This window comes from Indicator indicator, chromosome 1 (assembly GCF_027791375.1).
Source record: "Indicator indicator isolate 239-I01 chromosome 1, UM_Iind_1.1, whole genome shotgun sequence".
Classification (NCBI taxonomy): domain Eukaryota; kingdom Metazoa; phylum Chordata; class Aves; order Piciformes; family Indicatoridae; genus Indicator; species Indicator indicator.
Window position 1 is genome coordinate 26,866,275 of NC_072010.1, and position 26,769 is coordinate 26,893,043.

Sequence of the window (26,769 nt, forward strand, 5' to 3'; positions counted from 1 at the left end):
ATATGTATAAGGACATTCAAAATGTATGATGAAGACAAAAGCAGATATATTTATTTCAGTGAATTTGCGAGACATGATAAAGTTACTATTTAATAAAATAAAAACTTGATTACCAGATAAGAAAATCTTTTTGTAAATGATTTCTCTTTTCAAAACTTTCTATAAATTTCCTGCTGACAATCTTATAAAATGCATACAAACTGCAAAAATGAAACATACAACAGAAGCAATGAAGAATTACCTCAGCTTTCATCACCACTTCACTTGATTGAAACTGTTCTCATGTTCCAGTAAGTATAATAATATATTTGGAAAATGTAAATAACCTAATTACATTTTCTTGTTTCAATCTGCCAGGCACCAGTCATATATCGCAGTCGTATAAAAAGGAGATCTCTGCCCATCTGCAGCCAGCTCCAAAAGGGAACTAACTTAGAACCTGTGATTAATGAAGAAGAAAAGCAAAAGGACATTGTTAAAAGAAAAGAGCATTGGCAAGGCATGCATTTAAGCAATCATGAACCTCTGCATTCTCAGCATATTCAGCCCCACAACCTAGACCTTAAGATTAATAAAAATTTATATTGTGAAGGTTATTGCTTTGTAGTAATCACATTGCACCATAGATGGGAGATTTCAGTTTGCAAGCAGCATAGTAATGCCTTTTATGTTGCAAGATGCATCGTCTTCTCTGGCTTTGATCAAGTAAAGAGGAATCTGAACACCAACAATTAAGCAAAGGATTTCTTAGTAGAATCTCTCTTTGGAGAAGAGGACCACCACATTATCTTAAACAAACTTCAGGTAAGGTAAGGAACCCACACTATGGAACGAAGCACTCTTCCATCTCTGCCAACGTCTGTGTTAGGTGCAATGAACACGTGGAACTGCACTGAAAGGAAACATTTCTAGTCAAGTTGGCTTAAGATGTTCTCAACTTGCACCCTTCAACAGCACTGCAGTTCATTATACTTTGTTGTTTAGAGATTGTGTTGAGGAGAAGTGATGCAATGTACATTAACAAAAATTAAAAACATGAAATGGAAAAAAAGGAAGAACTGCATTTGATGGTAGGGAGGAAGTGAGCAGAAGCAAGCAGCACCTTTTAAGCTGGCTTTACTATGAAGAAATAGCAATTTGGTTCCAAAAGGGGGAGTATATGGTCTTTGGAAGAAGGGCAGGCCACTCAGGAGGACTACAAAGTTGCTGTGAAGCTGTGCAGGGAGAAAAGTAGAAGGGTCAAAGCCTGACTAGACATTAATCTGGCTTCAGTTGTTAAAGAGAAGAAGATGTATTTATACATGTGTATTGGCAACAGAAGGACTAAGGAGAATCTCTGTCCTTTGTTGGATGTAGCAGGGAACACAATGATCAAGCATAAGGAAGAGGCTGAGGTACTCAATACCTTCTTTATGTCAGTCTTCAGTAGTATGACTGGTTGGTTGCTGACTACCCAGCCCCCTTGAGCTTGAAGACAAGGATAAGGAGCAGAATAAAGCCCCAAAAATGCAGCAGAACATGGTTAGTGACCTGCTGCATCACTTGGACATACACGAGTCTATAGGGCTGGATGGCACACACCCAAGGGGACTGAGAGAACTGGTGGAAGAGCTCACCAAGCCACTTCCCATCATTTACCAGCAGTCCTAGCTAACTGGGGAGGTCTCAGCTGACTGGAGACTGACTAACGTGGCATCAGTCTACCAGAGGGTAGGAAGGAGGACCCCGGGGAACTACAGACCTGTCAGACCAGGGAAGGTCATGAAGCAGATCTTCTTGAGTGCCATTATGCAGCATGTGCACGGCAACCAGATGATCACACCCAGTCAGCACAGGTTCACGAAGGGCAGAACCTGCTTGAAAAAACTGATCTCCTTCTATGACAAGGTGGATGAGGATGTTGTTTACCTGGATTTTAGTAAAGCCTTTGACACTGTCTCCCACAGCATCCTCCTGGAGAAACCATCTACTTATGGTGGATGGGTGAATGCTTTGCTGGGTTAAAAACCAACTGGATGGCCAGATCCAGAGTGGTGGCAAATGGAGTTTAATCGAGTTAGTGGATGGTCACAAGTGGTGTTTCCCAGGTATCAGTTTTGGGGCAAGTTCTAATATTTCTATCAATAATCTGAATGAGGGAGTTGAGTGCACCCTCAGTAAGTTTGCAGATGATGCTAAGGTGGAGGGAATGTTGATATGCTTGAGGGTAGAAAGGATCTGCAGAGGGATCTGGACAGACTGGATTGATGGGCCAAGGTCAACTGTATAAAATTCAACAAGACCAAGTGCCAGGTCCTGTACTTGGATCACAGCAACCCCATGCAGTGCTACAGGCTTGGGGAAGAGCGGCTGGAAAGCTGTCCAGAAAGACCTGGGGGTGATGTGGCCAAGAAGGCCAACAGCATCCTGGCCTGTGTCAGAATAGTGTGGCCAGCAGTAGTAGAGAAGTGTTTGTCCCCTTGTACTCAGCACTAGTAAGGCCACACCTTGAGTACTGTGTTCAGTTTTGGGGCTTTCGCTACAAGAAAGACATTGAGGTACTGGAGCAGGTATAGAGAAGGGCAACAAAGATGTTGAAAGATCTAGAGAACAAGTCTTATGAGGAGTGGCTGAGGGAGTTGGGGTTGTTTAGCCTGGAGAAAATATGGCTGAGTGGAGACCTTCTTGATCTCTACAGCTACTTGAAAGGAGGTTGTAGCAAGGTGGGTTGTGGTCTCTTCTCCCTAGTAACAAGTGATAGGACAAGAGGAAATGGCCTCAAGTTGCACCAGGGGAGATTTTGTTTGGGTATTAGAAAAAAATTCCTCATTGAAAGTGTTACCAAACACTGGAATAGGGTCCCAGGGAGATGGCTGAATCTCTGATCCCTGTAAGCATTTTAAAGATGCATAGATGTGGTTTAACACCAGACTTGGCAGAGATAAATAATGGTTGGACTTGATGTTCCTAAAGGTTTTTTCTAACCAAAATGTTTATATGACTTTAAATATGTATGGAGCTGTACTTTCCAGTAACTCAGACACCTCCCTACAGGTCTGAAAGAACATCACATCTTAAGAAAAGAGGCTACCCTAGATGAGGCCTTAATAGGTGGGCTGAAAATTTTGGAAGGCAAGACACTGTGAGATGGGGTTAATAAACAATGACTGTCAGATGCTCTGCACAGTGCTTTACAACTGCAATATTTTTATTAACACAGTACAGGAAGAAGAAGAGCCAAAGCGGTGGTCTAGCAGTATAGCCACCTACTTTTGTCTCCAGTGGGAATGCAGTTTCTGCTCCTTGCTACCCCTTCACCTACTCTTCCCTGTACCATACCACCACAGAAGGCTGGCAAGGACATGAAATTCAAAATTTGTTATGAAAGAAGGCTATGTGTTATCAAAACTGAGTAAAATATATGAAGATTCTTGGATATTTTATTCTGGGTTGACACATAAGGAATCTTATGAGAACATAAACCATTTTCCTACCTTCAATTTCAGTCCAGTTGACAGCAACTTCTGCTATAGGTATTCTCAAGCACTGAGCTATATAAAGCAGTTCCACATCAAACGCCCTGAGGAAGAACAGGAAATTGCAAATACAGTCACACTTATTCCAGAAGAAAGATGGTGGCACTGTTAATTAAATCCCTAGCCTGGTTTAAGGAGGTTGGTGTTCAGTTATGAAGTAGGTATCAATGATATCTGCATCTGATATCATTGTCAGATGCACATGAAAGGGACATTAATTTCCCTGACTAAACAGCTCAGAACACAGCCCACATGCAGACAGCAGTACTTCACTGTGTCCTGCTTCTGAAGGTGTAGGTCACGCTGTGTTCAGACTGCTGCTTACTTTTCCATCTGCCACAACCATGATTTCAACATTTTTAAAGACCAAGCAGTGAAATGTAGGGTGGCAATCTGTATTTCTAGTAGCTTTTTCAAAGAGCACAACTACAATCTGTGGCTTTACACTAATCTGATGCTTTCTCCTTGTACTTTCTAAGTCAAGAATAAAGGCATCATTAGAAATTATGTTACTGTGAACTTGAACAACAGTTGTACTTTACCTGGTGATGATTTAATGTACACCACAAAAACCCTCCTGAGAGACCTGTCATTGTTGCTGGCACAATTGTTTGCAGGTTGTGCAGTAAAATGAATTGGGGAAGTGTCCCTACTCTAAGTCAACTGCCTCTCCCTGATCAGTTTATCCAAAATACACTTTTAATCCTCTCAGAGAACTGTTTGTTTGCTTCATTCCAGCAAATGCATGCTCAAGCGAGCGTTCTGGATCTGTGATGCTGAGGCTTTTTATATAAGAAAAGAGTTTTGGCAACTCCAGCTTGTAATACTCATGTAGAAACCACCATATAAAACTACCAGTAGCTGCTATTGACAGGGGTAAATGCAAATCACAGATTCTGATGCTTTTGGTTAAATTTCTTAGATTTATTGATTGCTAGGTCTTTTTTTACACCCTGTTTGCAATCTTTAAATGCCAGTAGGGATGTTTTTGTGTATTAGATGAGTTCTAGTAATTGGAATTGAAGTTAAACAGCCCCTCGTCCCCTTCCTCCCATAAAACCTTTTTAAAATATTAATCTATATTGAAGAAAAAACTGTCAATGGCCATCCACATCTGATTTCTACTAGATTCAACACATATTCAAACACTGAAGGTTTTTTTGCCCAGTGAAGTAAACCTTGAAGGTTAAGAAATGGGATATGTTTTAGCCCAGCTGTTGGTAAGATTTCCAGTTTAAAGACAATGGAACAGATGATCCAAAACAGTTTACACAGGTCTTGAAATTGTGGTTGTGAGGCAGTCAAGTGCGGTCCAACATTAGTCCTCATTTTCTCTCAATAACTTCCTAAATTTAGAATCTCCTTAAATTGTCATTGCTATGTTTAAGACAATTTTCTTTTGAAACAAAACAAAAAAGAAGGTCATCTTTGCCATCAGAGAAGACATATGCAATAAACCAAATTGCATTAGTCATTCATGCTTGAATTCAAGTTGGTATTGGTAATCCCATTTAACGCTATGGAATGTGTAGAAAGAGACAGATGGGTGATCAAGAGCAGGCAAAAAGACATTCTTCAGCATGTTGCTAGCCCAGTTCAGATGCTATTTCCTTCTGCTTCAAGCCACTCTTCTTTTAAGCAGTGCAGTGTAGTGTATTTCTGTGAAACTATTAATGAATTCAACAGTAGAAGTCCCCTTTAAAATGTGCACTGGGGTATGACACATGCATGTAGGTTTCCATTGAAGTACAGACCACAGCATGCTGGCTTGCTGGTGAAATCATTTTCAAACATGCATCAACCTGAACTTGTTTTGTACGTGTATGTTACAGGATATCTATTGATATCGTTCTGCACAGCACTAAAACATGCCAAAGCAGCATAAATGGAGGTTATCTATAGAAACTACAGCTATTGTGTGCAGAGAATCTAGAACCACTTTGTAAATATGATTTTGATTTAGGACGCAGGCCTTTTAATTGTCACAAAAAAGGTTACATAATAAACATGAGGTCCTTCTACCTCAGTGAACTGCATCTGCTCCATGCAGCCTTGATATTTCACTATTTTCTTCAAAGAAGAGTTGCATGCTATTTTATTAATTATGCCATGGCCTTATTTTTTCCTGACATTTTACATGTGTAAGCCAAAATCCCCAAGTATTCACCTTTAAATGTTTACGAGTCATGTGTATTAAGACTAAATCTAATTTTGTAATACTAATTGCTTAACAAACTAAAAATCTTAAAAGACACAGAATAATTGTCTGATGAACTATACTATATGAGCTGCTCTAAAAACATTGCTACATAAAGTATTAGCCTAGTGAACTAATAGTTATTTGCAACAATTCCTATGGACAACTGATTACTGGAATGTCAGCATACACATCACAGTATAACAATATTAAAGAGTCTGGTGAACTACAGAGCTCAAAGGGAAAGATTAAAAGCACAGGAATTAATCAGGTTGAACATGAATACTGTTGCATGTGGTTGCCATTTGTGTAATAGTGAACATATCCTGAAATTAAAAAGGAAAAAACCAAAACCCCAAACTATTCAAAGGTGAAAGGAGAATGACTTCTGTTGTACACTGCTGGGATAACTTTCTTCTTCCACTGTTCCCCACCACCTTTCAGTACACCTCATACATAGTACATCAGTTAATTAGGCAATACAGACTGCAGTGTATTCAATACATTGGCAGTATTACACCAGATCCAAGGGGAACACAAGAACCATGCGTTAGTTTCCGTAGTCAGCATTTAAGCAAGAGTATGTTAGCTGGAGCCTACTCTAGAGGAGATCAAAGTAACACCAGTGAATGAGTTGGTGAGTGCAAGACATCTGTTTTGTCATGAAGCCATTTGTGACTAGTTAACATCTAACAGAACCCTGTTAGGAATACTAGGGAATTATTCACAGCATGTACTTCACCAGATTCTGCTGCAGAGAGTGAAAGTAGGTGCCTCTGGGAAGGGGGGACACAGCTCAGAATACCTAAGTTTGGATCTAGCCTCACTGAATTCAGCTCCAAATCAAGTATCTAAAGTTAGAGACACCCAAAATTGTATAGTGTTAACAGCTTCCCTATCTAACAGTGGCTTTGTTATGTGGTAATTGACACAAACATGAAGTATAAAATACAGAAAGAGAAAACTGTGTGGTTGTGTTTATGCTAAGAGGTACTTCTGGTTAAATTACAATTTAAGAAGATGCTGCCTAAAATTTTGTTGAGTACCAAGCTGGTAGGCGTTTCATTGAATTTAACCCTTTTAAACTGAATCTTTAAAATGCTTCAGCTTGTAAAATATAGAATCATAGAATCAGTCAGGGTTGGAAGGGACCACAAGGATCATCTAGTTCCAACCTCCCTGTCAGGGGGGCAGAGACATCCCACACTAGATGAGGCTGGCCAGATCTATCCTGCAAAATTATTCTGTATTTAAAGTAGCACTAGGATTTAATTTTTTTTAAAATGCTGGTCCAATATGAAATGTTTCAAATACCAAAATCAGGCCTTCAGTTGTACTGTTTTAACTGGAATTTTTGACTTTTCTACATCTATGATATGTTGTTCCAGCAAACTCTTAATGGGCATTGAAAACTTTCAACGGCCAAAGAGGTTTAAGAATGAAATATGACTTCAAGAGTTAGTCTGCCAGTACTGCTCTAGCTGTAGCAGGGCTTCTGAAAGTTCACATCTGTCTGTCAGGAGGAAGATATTTTTCACAAGATAAAACATACATAGCAGATGAGATGTTCATAAAAGACACTACTTGTGCAAAAACCACGTAAAAACAATTAATTGCACTGCTTGTATTGGTCTATAATGCCAAGGAGTGGAAAAAAGCCAGTTGCTGTAGCAGTATGAATGCTTATTTTTCTGCAGTTTTTAAACAGAGACATTTAGGGATTAGTGACAAACTGGAGAAATAAGCATTCATTTTTCATACTGAGTTTTTTAAGTTTTAAATGTGAAACAGTGTGGCTTGTCCAGTGCACAAGGCAATTTTTAGAGATAAAAATAATAACAGTTTGATTTAATCAGTGATCTGCTGAGTTGTGTCATATCACCATAAATCCCACGCTTTTCACAAAAGTGTGTCAACCAAACCAGGTCTAGAATTATCACAGTCTCACAGTATATCAGAGGCTGGAAGGGACCTCAAGAGATCATTGGGTCCAACCCCCCTGCCAGAGCAGGATCACTGAGGGTAGTCTGCACAGGAATACATCCAGGTGGGTTTTGAAAGTCTCCAGAGAAGGAGACTGCACAACCCACCTGGGCAGCCTGTTCCAGTGCTCTGTCACCCTCACTGTAAAGAAGTTTCTCCTCATGCTGAAGTGAAATCTTCTGTGCTCTAGTTTGAACCCATTGTTCCTTGTCTTATCACTGTGAACCACCCAAAAGAGCCTGGCCCCCTCCTCCTGACACCCACCCCTCAGATATTTATAGGCATTGATCAGATCCTCTCTCAGTCTTTTCTTCTCATGACTAAACAGCCCCAGGGATCTCAGTCTCTCTTCATAGGGGAGATGCTCAAGTCCCCTAATCATCCTCGTGGCTCTCCGTTGGATTCTCTCCAGCAGGTCTCTGTCTCTCTTGAACTGGGGAGTCCAAAACTGGAAACGTTATTCCAGGTGTCGTCTCACCAGGGCACAGTAGAGAGGTAGAAGGACTTCCCTAGATCTGCTGGACACACCTTTCTTGATGCATCCCAGGATATTATGTTCTCCCCTCATTTTATCAGTATTCTATGCAGGACAATAACTGCTGATGTGTCTAATTCTCCTAGGTAAGGAAAGACATTTTCTGTCTAGAAGAAAATTTTTTTGTGTTTTTTTTTTTTTTTAATCAGAAGAAATCAGTGACTAAATTTAAGATAGGAAAATTCTGCCAGTAAGGCCATCTAATTTCCTAGTTTTCCTCCAGTGCACTAAAATTTAACATAAAAAGTCATAGGTCAAGTAATACTGTAAATGCAGAACTAGAGCCTCTTGGAGTCTGAAAGTGAGTTATTCCAACTGTCTGTTTTCAAAATATTTCTTTTAATTTGCTTTTAAGTTTTAATTTACAAAATGTGCTCCAACCATTTCTGAAAAATAGATCAGTGGTGTAATCAGATTCAGGACCCAAAACACAAAGCATATGCTCTCTGTTTAAAAGGTTGCTCTCATTCTGAACTAATGTCAAAACTTTGCTGTTTAAAAAGTAAATTTCAAGCATGTTTGTATTTGTATATACGCAGCCAGCTCACCAAAGGACAGCTAAACAAAAAGAGTCAACAAGAACACTCATAAAAAAGGCTAGTTTAGGATGTAAGCATGATTTCTTAGTATCAAATATATAAACAGTTTCCAGCAACTATTGATTTTCAAATGCTTTCTAAACTTGATGGTTAGATTAACAATACGGTCAAGGAAATATCTCTCTTTAAAAAGTGTTACATGATCCTTATCACCATAATAAACACCCAGCATTTTTCTTTCTATGTTTCAGTTTGCTTTTAAGATTTCCTAAATATAAGCATCTATAAATCAAATTCAGCACTGCAAGAAGAAAACTGTGGTATAAGTTTTCTGGTATTTTTTAATATTAAAGAGGTGATACTCAATTCAGTGTCAACTAGAATCAAAGGAGCATGAAACAGAAGAAAGTAAAGGTCTAAGCACAGAGTTTTAAATTCTTTATACAGCTGATATTGGCTTATTTCTTTATGATTAAACTAGTATTGAAATGGTCAAAGATGCACATAAGATCATATAAAGGTCTTGATGCTCTCCCCTGCTTTTTCATACGAAAGGTGAACATGGAAACACAAGACTCCATTTTATTGGGGGTGCTGCTGAAACACTGAGAGCACCTTATGCATTTACATTTGGTGTCTGATATCTATTTTAAAGTATGGAAATTTAGAAATCTTTCAGCCTGTCCAACTTTGCAGCAAGACAGCTATGTTGTTTACATTGACTTGTCTATTAACAGAGTGTAAGATGCTCAGCTTCCTTACACTTGCTCGTTGAGTGAGGTATGTTATCGGCCTGATAAGAGAGACAGAAATAAAACCTGTATTATTTCTTGATTATGTACTGCTTTGCCTTTTGGAGCAGTATTGATAATAACAGCACTTCAGGGCAGTGTCCTGCTACTTGGTGGTAATTGCTCTCTTGTATGCAAAGACACTACTGGATTCCTTTATCCAAAGAGAAGAATTCCTGGGGCTTTCTGTCTACGGAAACAAGGAGTGCTGCCTATACAGCCCAGAAAGTGAGACTGCCTTTGACACAAAATTTTTTCAGTAGTTTTGCTTTTAAGCCACTAGTTTCAGGATTTACTGAATAGTTTATCCTTTTGATGCAGTTCAGGCACCAGCAACCTGACACATGGTTGCATGACACATGCAGTTACATGACTACATACTACTACACTTGGAGTCAAATTTACCCTGCTGAACTTCAGTCATCTACAGTAAAGATAGCTGTTCCTATACAAATTGTCTAGAGTCACTTTCTGGTTGAGGGCAGAAAACATCTATTTTTCAGCTGCACTTCATCTGGTGTATTTTAGATCCTTTATTAGGACGAAACAAATTATACCCTAAAATTGCCCCTTCTGTTGTCTAAAAAGGGAGCCTAGATGACAAGTATATATGCACTCTGGGTGTGATGAAGCAAATCAGAGAATGGTTTGGGTTGGAAGGGAACTTCCAAAGGTCATTTAGTCCAATCCCTCTGCAGTAAGATAGGGCATCCTCAACTAGATCAGATTGTCCAGAGCCTTGTTGAGCCTCACCTTGAATACCTCCAGGGATGGGGCCTCAACCACCTCCCTGGGCAACCTGTTCCAGTGTTCCACTACCCTCATGGTGAAGAACTTGTTCCTAACATCCAATCTAAATCTACTCTTCCCTAGTTTGAAACCATTGCCCCTCATCCTGTGTTTGTCCTGTACACTGTTTGTATTTCTAGTCCAACCAATTAACAGCTCAGGGTTGGAATTATTAGATAGCCAATTTTACAGCCATTTTATAGTAACATCATGAATTACATATGTACTAATGTTTAGTCTAAATAGTTATGTCCTCACATAAGAATTCACTTAACACATAATATCCCCAAAAAATCTGAGCCTGACCAAACTTGAGCTGGTAAGACAGATGAAGCTTCTGCAAGAACTGAATCATGTTCATTCTCTTCAATACTCACCACGCACTCCAGTTCAGCAGTCCAGGAGCCCCTGACAGACTTGGTGACTATGGTGCTCTCTCAGCTTTTATCCTATTAAATGCTGTTTACTGAATATTCCCCAGCACTCTCCTCTACTAATACCAGCATATCTGAGCACTGACTATACTGAACTGAATTTTTCTTCCAATACCCAACATCTGCACTTCACTAATGGGGTTTTAAGATCCAAAAAGAACCAATTTCTTCAGATGTCAAATAGCCTCAGTGCAGTGATGCAGAGGTTAGAACAAACCCAGATTTCAGAGCCTTTTCTCCAGTATCAAGACAGCATTCTCTGCAACCCACTGCTGATGGCCTTAGCATGAGTAAGTTGTTCTGTGACCCAGTTAGGGACTCACCATTGTTCCAGACCAGCAAAAACTACAATACTGTCTAAGATTTTTTCCTTTTACATCTTTATTCTCATGAATGGTTATCTATGAAGCTGATGATAAGCAACTTTTGAGTCCATACTGAAGTTTGTTCTTCAGCAGTAGAAATGATGAGTTTCTCTCTTCTACTAGGGCTACAGTTGCCACAAAAATTGCCAAAGCTTTCCATGGTGAAATCTGTACTCTTATGCCAGATTTTGTTGAAATGAGCTGGTAAGCAAGAAAATAAAGGCAGGCAACTACAGGGATTGCCTGATGGACAGGTGAGGATAAAAGCAGGTAATACAATGCCTGTTTTGGCAGAAAAATCAAGCCAAATAAAAAACTCTGCTGTTGTTTTAGGCAATTTTGGGACTTGGAAGTATCTGAAGAGCCGTTTCCTGGAAGAATTTGAGTTATTCCTTTCTTAACTAAGAAAACAAACATTTTTCACTGCTAACCAGTACATTTCATATAAATAGGAAAACACTTAGGGGATTAGTTTATGGATTACTGTAAATAAAAGACCAAAAATAGAAGGCTAATGTTTTAGCAACACATATAAGCACAATGAATTAACACATCAAGATCTGAAGATCCGCTGTGCTTCCCATCAGCAATATAATTAGTACAAAATAAGTTACCAATATCCCTTTTTTACAGTCATTTTTCCTGGATAATGAGGTACAGATGATAATGCACAACACAATTACATTTACTCATTTGTTACTTTGTTGCTAGACACTGAGTACCAGAAGAAAGCTTACTTTTTTTTTTTTTTTAATTAATAACCTGAACACTTCACATAATATGCCTGCCCAGTAAGTACAACTTTATTCAAACTCTTCCTTTTACAAAAGAGTAAGGTTGAAGATTGTGGTTTTACAGATTCAACCGATTATCCTTATTTGTTTCTTTCAGTATTTTTTCTTGAAACCCTTCATTTCAAGAGTGAACTTAAACAGAGTAATTTTGAGATGTGCACTTCTGGGATATACATACACATTTAACCACGTGTTTAGAAAATTCCTGTACCATCAAATTTACAGGACAATCTAGAAAGTTTGTTTTTGGAGGCAGCAGCAAAAATCTTGTTTCTGGCTCAGCTATAGCTTTCTTTAGGGTAATAAGCAAACAACTCAGCAAGGAAAGCAATTTTGTGAACGCTGGCTACTTACAATTCCAGATTCAATTGCACAGAAACTCCATGTTACGAATCAGATTTGTACACACAAACACTACCGTTGCACCCTCATTCTAGAGGACACATATAGCTCAACCATCACTGCCAAAGCTCAGCCTAATTGGAATTGACTAGGACTGCAGGATTACACACATTTTTGTATGACAACACTGCCCAGTAATTCTGCTTCTTGTCAGCAAGCAGTAGCTCATAAGAGATCTTTGATGAAGACAAAAGATTTGATTATACTTAATTAAGCCTAGGGACTATCACTGTCCTTTTCAGCAAAAATTGTAGTGTAGGAAACTTACAGAAATTATGGTATTTAATATAATATATATGTGTTTATATAAATATATATACACATTTATATATAAATGAGATAAATATTTAATATTCATAACAGATATTTATATTTATATATGTGTGTATATATATATATATACACATTTTTAGAGATATATATACATATATATATATATGTATATATACAGAAATTATGGTGTGGAAAAAGGATTTCAGTCACATACCAACAGTCATGGCTGCATCTCTCTCATAAGGGAACTCTTCTAGCTAAAATATAATGAAAGAGAGCTCTAAACTAATTCAAAGACCATGCATAATTTTCTCCTCACTTGCATCAATGAGACCTGTCAGTAGTTCTCCCATGAGATATTCTAGCAAGAAAATAAGCTAAGAGTAAGCATTTCCTTTCACTTTGAGCCCTCAGCAAGTACAAACATCAGATATGTATTTTAGGTAAAATGTTTTAGCAGTGGTTAAGGTAAAATGGTTAAGCAGCACTGAACTGTGAGGATTTAACAGCATCCCTCAGGGGTCAGCACTAAGATCTGAGCTGTTTACATCTTTGTCAGGGCCATGAACAGTGACAATGAAGACACCCGCGGCAAGTCTGCCGATGACACCAAGCTGCGTTGAGGAGTTGATACACTGGAAGGAAGAGATGCTATGCAGAGGCATCTCAACAGGCTTGAGAGGTGGGCCTGTACAAATTTCATGGAGCTCAACAAGGTCAAGTGTAAAGTCTTACTGTTGAGCCAGAGCAGTTCCAAATACAAATACAGATTGGGTGATGAGTGGATTCAGAGCAGCCCTGTGGAGGACTTGGAGGTGTTGGTGGATGAAAAACCAGACATGAGCCAGCAATGCTTGCTTCCAGCCCAGAAGGCCAACTGTATTCTACATCAAAAGAAGCTTGACCAGCAGGTTGAGAGAGGTGATTCTCCTCCTCTACTCTACTGTGACAAGACCTGGAGTAGTGCAGCCACTTCTGGGGCCTCCAGTGTAAGAAAGACAAGAACCTGCTTGAGCAGGAAGGCTGCAAAGATCATCAGGGGACTGGACAACTTACCTATGAGGATAAGCTGAAAATGCTGGGGTTGTTAAGCCTGGAGAAAAGAAGGCTTCGGGAAAACCTCATAGTAGCCTTCCAGTACTTAAAGGGACCCTACAGGAACGATGGGGACAGTCTATTTATCAGAGAGTGTAGTGATAGGGCAAAAGATGATAGTTTAAGCTGAAAGAGAGGAGATTAAGACATTATGAAGAGATTCTTTACTGTGAGGGTGACAAGATGCTGGAACCGATTGCCCAGAGAAGTAGTGATATCCCCTCCCTGGAAGTGTTCAAAGCCAGCTTGCATGGGGCTTTGAACAACCTGGTCTAGTGGAAGGTGCCCCTGCCCATGGCAGGAGGGTGTTAGAACTAGACGATCTTGAAGGTCCCTTCCAACCTAAACTATTCTATGATTCTGTAAGTAGCAACTCTTAACTTTCCTTACTGAAACAAGAGCTTCTCTCCATTTCTTACTCGGCTTGCATGGCTCCTATCTGTAAAATGAAAGAGGACTCTCACAAATAGGGAGTGGATTACAACACAATCAAAAATTGTTTGCGTGGGATTTCTTTTAGAAGCAAAGAGAGAAGAGTTCCTAGGAGTTTCTTTTTATTTGCTCCTGTAATCAATTACCTACTGCTCTCACAAGGTAAAGTCAAAATATCTTACTTCTACATAACTCTACACCACATGCCAAAGTAAAATGGACTTGCAAGAAGTCCACTGTTCGCACTCAAAATCTTAGCAATGTAGTCTTAAAATTTCTTCCAGTTTATGTGGCATGCTCTTTTAAAATTAAAACTTAATAAGCCTATCTGTTCCTCTTCTCTCTATCATCATGAATAGAAAGAATAAAATTAATTATTCAACTGTTTCCTAAAGTACATCTTAGTAAAAGAAAAATGAAATTCCTAGCAAATACCAGGATTTGGGAATAACAAGAAATCTAAATTGCCAAGCAACTAGTACTATAATTGTTTAAATTCGACAGCTAGGATTTCCACACAGACATCACACGCTTCACAGTAGCTGCAATACTGACATTACTTTTTCAAAATCATGTTCAGTTAGGAAGAAACCAGCAACAACAAAAAAAAGGAAAAAAGAAAGTTACCAGCGTTCTATATGAAGAGTAGAGAAGGTCCGCAAGGCTGCTTCTCTGGTGAAAAGTTTAAATCCACACTGCGTGTCCCTGATCTCTTTGACACAGAGAAACCACACAAGGAAGTGGAACCCATACATAAGAAGAGTTCTAAAGTAAGAGCGCTGTGGACAAAAAGCAAGACATTAGATGGTTTTATTTAAGTGATTATCAAAGTGAACAGAGCTGGCTTACAAGACAATAATTCTGTTTCATGATCAGTTTCAAAGTTTGCAAACTCCTTTTGTTTGGCACTAGAATAAAATCAGAACTTTTTGATTCTTACAGTGAAGCAAAGACTTGTCAGCACATGGTTAGGATACTGGCCTATCAGAAGTCCAAGTGGTTTTTTTTCAGCTTTCCCTAAACCAGAGCAGCTTTTCATTCTGGATAGTGCCTTATTAAACAGAACAGGAACCTGCAACTGGATGTCAGTTAACGAATGGGACACCCATGGTATCTTCCACATAGTTTTCTGGGAAATCCCCCAGGAAAAGAAGGGTGAAGGGAAAGGGAGGTGGCATGGTACATGCTCTACTCCAATGGACACTTACAAATTATATTTTTCTATCTCTAGTCCTCTTGTTTTCCTACAAGTTGTTTGAACAGGTTCAACAAATTAAAAAATTACCAGGACAAACAATAGAGAATAAGCCAGCAGGACTGCACAAAGATTGCTTTTCTTAAGAATACACATTATAACCTACAAATGTTCCAGCTGCTGCTTTGATACAAGAATGGGGGAAAAAATAAAAAAGGCAACACAAGCTTTTTGTCATAAAAATCCCCAAATGGGAGCATATCTTCTTGTTTGCCACCCATTTCTTTCATTTGGGACTGCACGATTTCCAGAGCTTGCATACACATTGTTAAGGCACTTAAGGAAATTCAATTAGAGAATGCACCTTTTGGCAGTATGATGGACCAAGTGAAAAGAGGACTAATGTAACAGCTGCTGTGCAAGACTATTTAATTTTATTATTTCCAGAAACGTTACATAGTCACTTCTTTTGTTCTGTTGCTTGCAAAAATGTATTTTATGGCCCTTGTAAATGTTCTCCTAGCCTACTCTTTGACTGCATTTTTGTTCTTAACATAATAATCATGCAGGTTAAGTTTGTCCAATGAATCCAGAGGCTGGACTCTGGGTTTGCAGACATCTCTCCTAGTCTTTTTTCAAGACAGCTCCTGAACAAGTAGAACTGTGATCCAAAATCAGCTTCTCACTGCTGGTCTTAAGCTCAATTTAGGTGATTATGTCTAAGACTGCATGCCAAACGGCAGGCAAAATCTTTAGGAGCCAACAATTTACCTGGTAAGGATCTCTGGGTGATAAGGGATACTTTGAAATGTAATAATTTCAAACCTCACTTTGAAAATTATAAGATGATCAGCTTATTATGTAATAGCCCTTGGCTTAAGGAAATTGAAACATAACTCATACCTCTTAGAAAAGTGCTCTAGCCCTAAGTTAAGGGCAGATTTTGTGTGGGTTCTTTGGCTTTTTTGGATTCTTTGGCTCTCTTCATGAAGGTGAACCACTGTGTGACTAAGAACACAAGGCTACCAGTCCCAAAAGGGAAGCTCTAAGAGGATGCATGACTGTCAGCTGATGAAACTGTCCACTTGTTTCAGAAAAAGGAGTTCCTGCATTATGTCTGTCACTCCCAAGACTCTTCATACATGTCATACTAAGGATTCATTAAAGTACATTAACAATTATTGAGGAAGAACAGAATTCTTGATGTCTTGAGAGTGAATTATAGCATGAAATTCTGGTCATATGGCTGCTTCTCACAGGCCCCATTCTACTGTTTTAGAAAACATTAGGTGAAGGCAGAAATCTCAGCAGACTGTCCTGTCCTGTCTTTTTTTTTTTTTTTTTTTAAATATCTGCTGCACTACCTGACAGTCTCTTCCCAACGTGGTAAGGGCAGGCTTTCCTTTCCAGCCTGAGGACAGAGGGTTGGTTGAAATGGGCTATATTTAAAACAAAACATTACTACCTAATCATTTGCTGATTCATCAGAAAGTAGTATGGGATAAAACAGGAAGCAAAGGATGACCACATCCTAAAAATTGTACTTTTGCATTAAAATATATAGTCCTGTTCCAATTCCTTTCCTTCTTGCAGCAAGACCTTCAAAGATGACAAAAAATGTGAATGCACTGAACAAAGTTTATCTGCATTTAGGACTACACAATGGGCTCAGATTTATCAGCTACATGGTCTCCATGTAGCAGCAACATTTCCAGGACACACTTGCTGCACAGCTGAAAAAGGTATACTCTGTACTGCAAGCGTGCAAGTAGCATGTCAAAAATTTATCCTAATTTCTGACAGGGAAGAAAGTTTTGGATATTCTTTTTTGGTCAGGATGCTAACATACACACAGCAGCATTTACAAGAAGGCTTTCACTGACCTTAGGTAGTCACTAAGACTACCTGATAAACCAGAAGAAAAAAATTAGAGATCTCTTGCAGGCTGAACATGAGTAATGTAACTTCTTCTGAACTTTTGTAACTATTTTAGTAGTTGTGTATATATTTTAGAATAATTTCAAGTTTTAAACATCAGTATAAACAAAGCTTACTCTTGAGAGCATTCAAACATGATGAGCACATCCAATGATGCTGAAAAAATTAGCCCAGCAATGCGTCTGTTGCAATACAAGTTCCATGCCTGTGCTTTGTCAACTACTGTCTGCCAAGACATCAGAAAAACAGATGCGAGATAAGACTGTGCGCCTATGCATCACTGTTTATTCCACAAGAGCCACACACAGAACAGTACTGTCTGTGGTCAAAACTCAGAAATTTTACTATGAATAACAGAGAAAAATTACAGTACTTTCCCATGAGTTGAGATACTCTTCAAAGATTTTGCTGCCTATTATCCCTAATTCATTTTAAACAGGTTTCAAGATATGCAGATCAAGCTGTTGCACTGGAAGGGAATCAACAAAAAGGAACTCATCAGCTACCTTCCACTCTGGCACTATTACTGGCTGCTAGCAACCAATTCTCTGTCAGGGATTAGAAGCTCTGCTCGCAAGATGTTCTCAAGTAGGAAAATTAAATCCATGTATTGGAACACTAACTGACACCAGTTCGAACTGTTTGAAATCTGGAACGCATCCGTTGCATATGATGGAGTACACACTACATTTAGGACATGCATTTCCTGTTTTTTAGCTTCCATTTTTTCACAAATACTGGTTATTGAATTGCAAAATCTGCAGAGCGGATTTAAACAATGGAAGTGTTTGACTATTAGTACACAGCAGCAAATGGAAACAAACCTTTGCTATTGAGTCCTTCTCCAGATGAGCTCTAGAACCACAGGAAATAGCCATCTGGTTCTGCAAAGGAATACAGATCAAAGAGCTATTATTTAAACTAACATTTCCTGAATCAGTGGAATCTTGTGCTAAGAACTGCCTAATGAAAAACTTCAATGTATTACACTTTTCTGTTTCCTCCAGCTGCATTTTTTTCCCTACTGGATATTGAGGCTAAAATCAGTCTTTTCTACAATTAACAGATAATCTAAACTTTATTACATTTGGCGTATGCGTACTTGTAATTTGCTGTAATTAATCAGGTCTGGTTTAGCTTACATTGCTCCTCTGAGGTACACACAGCGAATGTGTTAAACAGCGCAGATGAGTGTTCAGCATCGCTAGGCACTTGATGTTACAATGTATGTTTCACCTAAATATTGCACTGTGGAAGGGATAACAAAGTACTTGTTGCACCCATGTACCTTCCAGTGAAAAGGAGCCACGGTATCGGCCAAAACTGTAACCTCAAATTAATTCAGACGACGCGATCGAAACAAAAGGGTTAACACTATTCGGACGCTACCGAATTCTCCCACCAAACCTCTCGAACCTGCCGTATCTGGCAGTGCCGGGCCTGGCGCTGGAGACCCAGAAGCCGCGGCTGCTCGGGCAGCGAGCGCACTGGGGAAACAGCGCCGCCCTGTGGCGCCCACAGGCCGCGGCCCTTCCTCGGCAGCGACGCGCCCCGCCGCGGGAAACCAGCTGCAGGTACCTCACTCGTCTGCATCTAAGCAGAAAGTAAACCTCAGTTCTTTCAAGTCAGGCACCCAAAGAGAATGACTATACAGGGAGGAGCCCTGGTTCCACAGGTTTTTGAATTTTTATTTACAATGAAAGTTCTTCCAAATACTGTCATTAAACTAACAACTCTGAGAAAAGAGAACCTCTAGAGAACAGGGTGGATTTAAGAAGCATCCTTAAAGGAATACAAAATGACATCAGATAAAAAGAAAACACAAAACAGTTAACAAAGACAAAATTGGTTTATAACTGAGTAGGCAACACATTGTATTTATACAGACTTCAAAGAAGAATGGTAGCTAGAACATGATGGACTGCATTGAAGTGGGCACAGTGAATGCAAAGGAGGCAAGAACTCTCTGGGAGCTACCTTATGGGAGCTACCTTATGAGAACCCACTTTAGCAGCTTCTAAGTTTACACCTAGGTCTTCAGGCTTACATCCTGAACTTCAACCAGATCTCAAAAAACTCCAGTTGAAGGGAACTACAAAAATCCATCTGTATGCATGTGTATTAAACTGAAACCACGAGAATTTATACTCACAGGCCATGGTTGAAGACTTTTTAGACCTTCTTCTACTTTTTCAATATCTGCAAATTTTGTAGCTCCATCTGCATCAGCCATAAGAATTTTTCTCCCCCGAGAACTAAAGACACCCTGCAATGAAAACAGTCAGTAAAAATCAACACCTCTGAAATCATCGTTTGTCTCAAGCTGCCCGCAAGGCACTCCAAAAATCAGTGGCATCTCAAAAATACCACACAATAGATGAACCTTAATATTCTACTGCTAACAACCAATTATCAATGCATATTTTAGTAACATCTAGAGAAATCACACGCTGAGTAACATCCCACAGTGACAATGCATGAACATGGAAGGTTAACAATCCCTCTCCAGAGAAGCTTGCAAACTAAAAGCTGTACAAACCAAAATCCCACGAGACAACAAGCTGCTACAGTCGGCTCTACTGGGGAGCACAGAGAAGCAGTGATTAGTAGCTGCCGCTGCACTGGATAGCTTTTCTTTGTCATTTGAGCTATGGAAAGGAGGATGCAGTGCTGTTTCTTCCTAACACTGTTTCAAGGGAATTCAAGAGACAAATTAGTTGTGAGAAGTAAGTCTTGAGCCCCAGAATCATTGCAAAACACTTGTGACACACAGGTCTCACAGCTGCTTTCACCATATTCCTTTGTCAGACATTTTGGACAATTTTTGAAGGGGTCCAGACTGGAAAAAACGAGCAGTCTGCCAAAAGTGCTGTTGTAACCAAGCATGTGTGACTTCAGAAAAGCCACTCAAGGAAATAATAGCATATACATCTGCTTTACAGTGCAAAAATATATCACATAGGGAATCATTCTCCTTCTCTTGAAACAACTTCATGTTGTATTCATTACAAAAGCTCTGTATGTTCTAACGTAATGTTAAAAAAATAATTAAAATTGACGTATTAGGGAACTGCTTGAGAGGGTACAGCAAAGGGCTTTGAAGATGATTAGTACATCTCTCTTATGAAGAAAGCCTGAGGGACTTTGGGCTCTTTAGACTAAAGAAGACTGAGGGGGGATCTTATCATTGATTGTAAATACCTCAAAGGCTGGATGTCAAATGGATGGGGCCAGTCTTTTTTCAGCAGTGCCCAGTGACAGCACAAGAAGTAATGGGCACAAACATAAATATAGGAAGTTCCATCTAAACATGAAGAGGAACTTCTTTACTTTGAGGTTGGTCAAGTGCTGCCCAGTGAGGTGGTAGAACCTCTATCCCTGGAGTCATTCAAAATCTGCCTGGATGCTGTTTTGTGCAAACCAATTCTAGGTGAACCTGCTCAGCCAGCGGGGTTGGACTAGATGATCTCCAGAAAGAAATGATCTCCCTTCCAACCCCTATCACCTGTGATTCTGGGAGATTCAGGACAGAGCTTAAAATACAGATAAAGACGGTCACTGATAACTCATAGAGGATACTGCCCTTTTTCACAGAAGGTGTCATTCACATGTTCTTTCTGTGTAACAGCGATTTTATACTTGGAACACAATGATTTTATTACAATATTTATTTGAAAATTAATATGAGAAAGCATAAACTCTGTTGGTTCCAGTGTTGAGTGTGATAGCAGTAAGCTTCAGTAAACAGAAACTTTGCTGAGAGTGTTCAAAAGCCATTCTTAAAACCACAAGTATGACCTCATAAATAATGTTTGCAGATTTTGCTTATTTTCTCAGCAAAAACTTTAGTTTAATCTGTAAGGTTTGTTTTGTTGTTTTGGGTTTTTTATTGTGGTTTTTTTTTTTTAGTTTGTTTGTTTTTAAAACACCAGCCTATTTCTAATTGGAACTAACAGGAACATGAAATTCAAGCCTAATTTTTTCTTTTGAATTCTCATATTAAAAAAATTTTCTTTGTTGTGGATCTTCCTGGTGAGATAATACTGTATCCAAAATCTAAAATTTTGAAAAAAAAGTTTTTGCCTTAGTTTACAGAACTTGTACTCAGTTTTCCATTAATCATTTTGTTAATGTACTGAATTCAAAATGCCAATCAGCACAGCTCTATCTTCTGCATATTTAGGCACAGGTAGTTCAGACAGAGAAGGAGATGAAAGTATCAATTACCATCCTGACTGCTCCTCCTTTCCCTCGATTTTTTACCAAAGAAAGCACTCGCACTTTGTCACTTCCATATTTCTTGCAGTACTTCATTGCAACCTGATAGACACACAAAAAACCAGCATAAAACGAAAACAGGAATCAAGGAAGAAGTTTACATTTGCTCACCCTTTTAAAAAAAATACATTAATAGCACAGAGCTATAACCACGTCAGTCGGCACAAACACACTGCCAGTGTTTGCTGGAGTCTGTTTGGGAAAACAAAAACCAGTTCACAGTCAACGTAAGAAGACTGAAGAAGCTTGTCGTGTTCAATGAGAACAGGATAGTCCCCCAAGCGGTTCTAAACCCCATTCATTAAAGTCCAAAAACCACAACACTGATGGAATTTATATCACAGCATTACAGACCTTTTCTAACAACACCATCAATGAGAAATAATTTTCTACTACTACTACCTATTTCTCATCTTGCTGCTACCCGTAGCTTTAAAAAAAAATTCACAGTGACCTAAAATCCCATTCACGCTCTGGGAATGTGCAAATTGTGTACCATGTTGTTAGGAAGAGAAAGCATGAGTTTTATCCTCTAATTTTTTCTAAAGGTTGTTTCAAGTTCCTGCAAGTCCAGAGACCCATGGCCATAGAGTGGTCAGTTAGAAACGATTCTAGAAAGAATGCAAAGTAGTCAAAAAGCACATATGAGTAGTCCTTAATGGACAAGCTTACAGGAAGTTAACGAAAAAGCAGCACTCATTTTAGTAGCTAACTGGAACATTTTCCAAGCAATAGTAAAAAAAGTCCTGGAGCTGGCCAGCTGGCTATGGGTCCTTTCCAGTGACACATAGCAAAGTCGAAGCAGCAGAACACAGAACTATTTTGAAAATACTACAATTGGCATGGAGATCTGTAAATGAACAATGCCACAAAAGGTATGGGAAAGAACTAGGAAGAAATTCTTCACCATGAGGGTGGTGAGACACTGGAACAGGTTGCCCAGGGAGGTGGTAGAAGCCCCATCCTTGGAGGTTTTTAAGGGCAGGCTGGATGTGGCTCTGAGCAACATGATGTAGTGTGAGGTGTCCTTGCCCATGGCAGGGGGGGTTGGAACTGGATGATCCTTGAGGTCCCTTCCAACCCTAACAATTCTATGATTCTATGCCCACTGTTCTGTCAATCACAGCATAAACCAGCTATTTTAGAAGGCTTTTTAGCTTCCTCAAGTTCAGGTTCATATCACTATGCACATGTAGAATATTTCATCAGAAATTCTTGAAAGTTAAGATTTGAAATTTTAGAATCTCAGCTGTTGGAAAATAGTTCTCCCAGCTGCCAATCAATACTAGTATTTGCAAAAGCATTACATGTGCATGTATGTGACATCCGCAATGCATACAGGGCAATGACAGAAAGTATTCAGAAACATTAATTGTCAACTACTTGAAATACCAAGATATAAATGCAAAACAGTGTTACATTCCACACACGCAGAACACAACCTCCCATACCTCTGACTATCTACACTTCTTTTTCTTACCTTTTCAGTTTGATCTTTGCTACCATCATTAACCACTATTACTTCGTAAGTGAATGAAGCATCTCGTTTCTTGAAAATAAAAACAAAAACAATACATTTAATCCAATTTCTTAAGCAGGTCACAGGTCTTTCAAACATAAGCATTCTTCTCTTCCTAGCAGTTTTTAACTCATTCAGGGTTGCAAACAGACACCAATATGATATAGTACATTTGTTAAGATGGCATAATTATAGAACATGAATCAAATATGGCTAAATTCTATTACACTGACTTGCCATAGTTTTCCTCAGCTACCATCTAGAACTAAGAAATCAATTTAATTGCAAAACATGAAAGCTTAGAATAAGATCACTGTTAAGAAAAATAAAACCCACAAACCTCACACTGGGATTCTTACTCAGAGAACAAATCCTAATGAAAAGTACATACTTAAGAAATTTGTTAGAACAAATTAGGATTTAGCTTAGAAAGCTAAACGTGTGGTTAATCTTTAATTGCTGTCTTGAATAGATATCATGCAACCATTGTATAGTAGTATATTAAATTTTTATTTGATTTAAAAATCCTTTCCAGCATTCAAGCTAAAAAAAAAAAAAGTTAAGAGATAGAAGAGAAGAAGAGATCTTTCCAAGTGGCTAAGTAATACTGATTCAACATACATCAAAACAAGAAAGACAACAGATCACGGACTTACTATACACAGCATATAGAAAACCAAGGAATTTTGAATGTGGAATGAAAATACCTGTCTTTTTTCTAGATAATCCAAAGCTTCATCCATCATAAGAGGTACTAGAAGAAAAGTGGAGGACATCAGGTTAGTAGATTATAACAGGACAAGCACCAAAAAGCACCTGCACAAGCAAGCTGATAACAAGCACAAAGCAAAACTGAGCAAATTGTCTCTTTCACCACCTTCAGCAAACAAGCTTAGCACCTGCAACTCTAAGTCCTGTTCTGAAAGAGTTGGGGCTGTTCAGTCTGGAGAAGAGAAGGCTCTGAGGTGACCTTCTTGTGGCTTTCCAATATCTGAAGGGGGACTACAAGAAAGCTGGGGAGGGACTTTTTAGGATATCAGGTAGTGATAGGACTAGGGGGAATGGAATAAAGCTGGAAGTGGGGAGATTCAGGCTGGACATGAGGAGGAAGTTCTTCCCCATGAGAGTGGTGAGAGCCTGGAATGGGTTGTCCAGGGAGGTGGTTGGGGCCCCATCCCTGGAGGTGTTTAAGGCCAGGCTGGATGAGGCTCTGGCCAGCCTGATGTAGTGTGAGGTGTCCCTGCCCATGGCAGGGGGGTTGGAACTAGCTGATCCTTGTGGTTCCTTCCAACCCTGACTGATTCTATGATTCTATGATTCCTAAGTGCAGAAAGAACACTGACATGGACACAAAATCACACATCCATGACAGGATAAAGACATTCCTTCTAAAGACAAGAACCAATTTTCCATTTTGAAATATGTAATTCTCTACACAGTATTAATGGAAAATCAGTAATTATTCCCCATGAGTAACTCCACAAACCAGCACTGACTTCTATCTATTTAAGCAAGCTGGCAGAGAGGGCAACAAGAGAAATCCCTAACACTAGTCAGTTACATGCCTTCTCTTACTAAGGCTGCTGGCCATGATGCTTCAGTCAACAAACAGGTACTACTTTTGCAGCTGATTTATCTGCAGGTTAAAAAGACATTCAACCTTATGGTTGTCTTTGCAACAGTATGTTAATTGCTGAGTACATCTCAGGTGAGTGTTTTATCTCCAAGTGGAGGAACAACTGAAAATCACATGAAACGTATTAAGACCCTGCTTACTGAAAAGAGGTATGTCAGAACCAGGACTGAGGAACGCACCAGACTCGAGAAAGGGCCAGGCTTACCTCATCTCCAGCTACACTTTATTTGTCAACATCTCTCTTAATGGAATCACAAATAGCTCATTTTTCTCACTTGCCAAGAAAAGGAATGACAATAGGTGCTACCATGTCAACCTCAAGTACAGCTTCAGAGCTTGGTTATTTCTATCCCATCTGAAAGCCTTCACTTTTTACTCTCAGGTGCTTGCATATATGGCCAAGTCAAACAGAAATCAACCAGATGATCCTTTTGTTCTGCTTGTTTGAAGCTGCTGCTGTTGTTTACAGAGTGGGAAGCTCTCAAATAAATTTTAAAAGTCACCTTCTACTTCCTGCCTTACAGCATTTACAAGGGCAATGAGCAGCCATCCTGCTTGAACTTCATTAAAATAAAGAGGATTCTTACATATGCCCCATGCTACTTTTAGCAGCAGCAATTAAGTTACGCAGTGTCTTAATGTTGAAATTCAATGTTCTTGGATGGTTTTCTGGAAACTGTGTCCAAAATCAGATATGTAATCTGGCCTGCCAGACTCTACTCCTAATATAAACTGACCTCTGTATTATTAGAGTAAAAACAGATAGATTTTATTCTTTTTCTCAAAACAAGAAAAATCTTACACCGGTCTTCTTCATTGTAAGAAGGCACAACAACAGAGAGCTCCTTTGCAGGGGGATCATGTATACTTGGTACAGATTCTTTCCTGCCTTCAGCATTTACAAAGTATTTCTCTTCTTCATGTCGGTGAAGGGTTGGCATTTTTCTGGCAGTTACATGAGCAATCATACATACCTGTGATGAAAAAGAAATGAGAAAAATCATTGACCAGTCTATTACAGGTTTACCTACCTTTTCAACGTACTGCAAGGGGTAACCAACCTCATTATTTCAGTAATGAGGTGGGTCAGTGCAGGACTTTATCCACGAATCAAACCACACAGAACCTAAACCTTCTCATACAGTTTGAATACTCCAATTCATTTACTTTGACCCCTGTCAGCATCACTGGCTTGTTGCTGTTCTCAACCGCAAAGCATGTAGATGCCTCCAAACTTGCAGTCCATGCCACACTTCCCCTTCACCCAAGTAACCTCTACCACTCCAGAGGCTGATGTTTCCTCTGATCCTGCACGGGCCTGCTGAAATCAATGTCATTACTCACAACTAGGCAGCCAGATGTCATGTCAATAAGGCTCTGCTCATTTTCATGTCTGCCTGAGATGAATCCATAGCATTTGTCTTTTGGAGTACATTTACTTGGGATCATTGTATACGTGGCACTGTTGATGGGTAGCTGAGTATCACCTTCCAGGTGTTGGACTCAACCTTGCACGGGTATCTCGGTCACCCAGGCAAAAACTGGACTCCCAACCAGTTACCGTAATATTTTACAAGGCATAATATAAGGATGAAATGCTCCGTTTTATGTTTCTTTTGCAAGACTTTTCACCCCACGCCTTGTAAAACCACACTCCCCGCATAAAACCTCGCATGGGCACATCTGTACCAGCTCCTGCAGAAACAGAGCGACGGTGCGAAGCGCGCTGCCGACCAGTCCCAGCCACCCCTGCCCCCTCTCAGGGCATAGCAGGGGCCTGGAGCCCGCTACACGCCGCCAAGCCCCCACCACAGGCCTGGGGCTGCCCAAAGCAGCAGGGGCGGGGACCGGATGGCCCCACGTGCGGCCCTACGTACCGCCCCCGCCCCGGAGGTCCCTCCAGGCCCCCGATGACTACGAAGCAGCTCTCACCAGGACAAGAAGGAGGGCGGCCAGGGTCGCCAATGCTGCCACGGCTGCGGGCACGGAGAGGGGCAGCGCCATAGCCCGCGGCCGGCGCACGGCAGCGGCGCGGCGCGGGGCGGAGCCCTATCTCGCA

The 26,769-nt window shown here is 39.8% G+C and overlaps 1 protein-coding gene across 1 annotated transcript; it reads right to left on the reverse strand.

The window, feature by feature from the left end:
* Positions 1–236: 236 nt before the first annotated feature.
* On the reverse strand, positions 237–26,714 carry ALG5 (ALG5 dolichyl-phosphate beta-glucosyltransferase). The gene is made up of 10 exons (XM_054383176.1): positions 26,643–26,714; positions 25,513–25,684; positions 23,782–23,828; positions 23,036–23,104; positions 21,505–21,597; positions 19,430–19,543; positions 18,102–18,161; positions 14,772–14,923; positions 3,474–3,559; positions 237–439 (listed from the first exon to the last, which is right to left on the reverse strand). The coding sequence occupies exons 1-10, from the start codon at positions 26,712–26,714 to the stop codon at positions 327–329; spliced, it is 978 nt and encodes a 325-aa protein (XP_054239151.1). The 3' UTR covers positions 237–326.
* Positions 26,715–26,769: the final 55 nt, after the last annotated feature.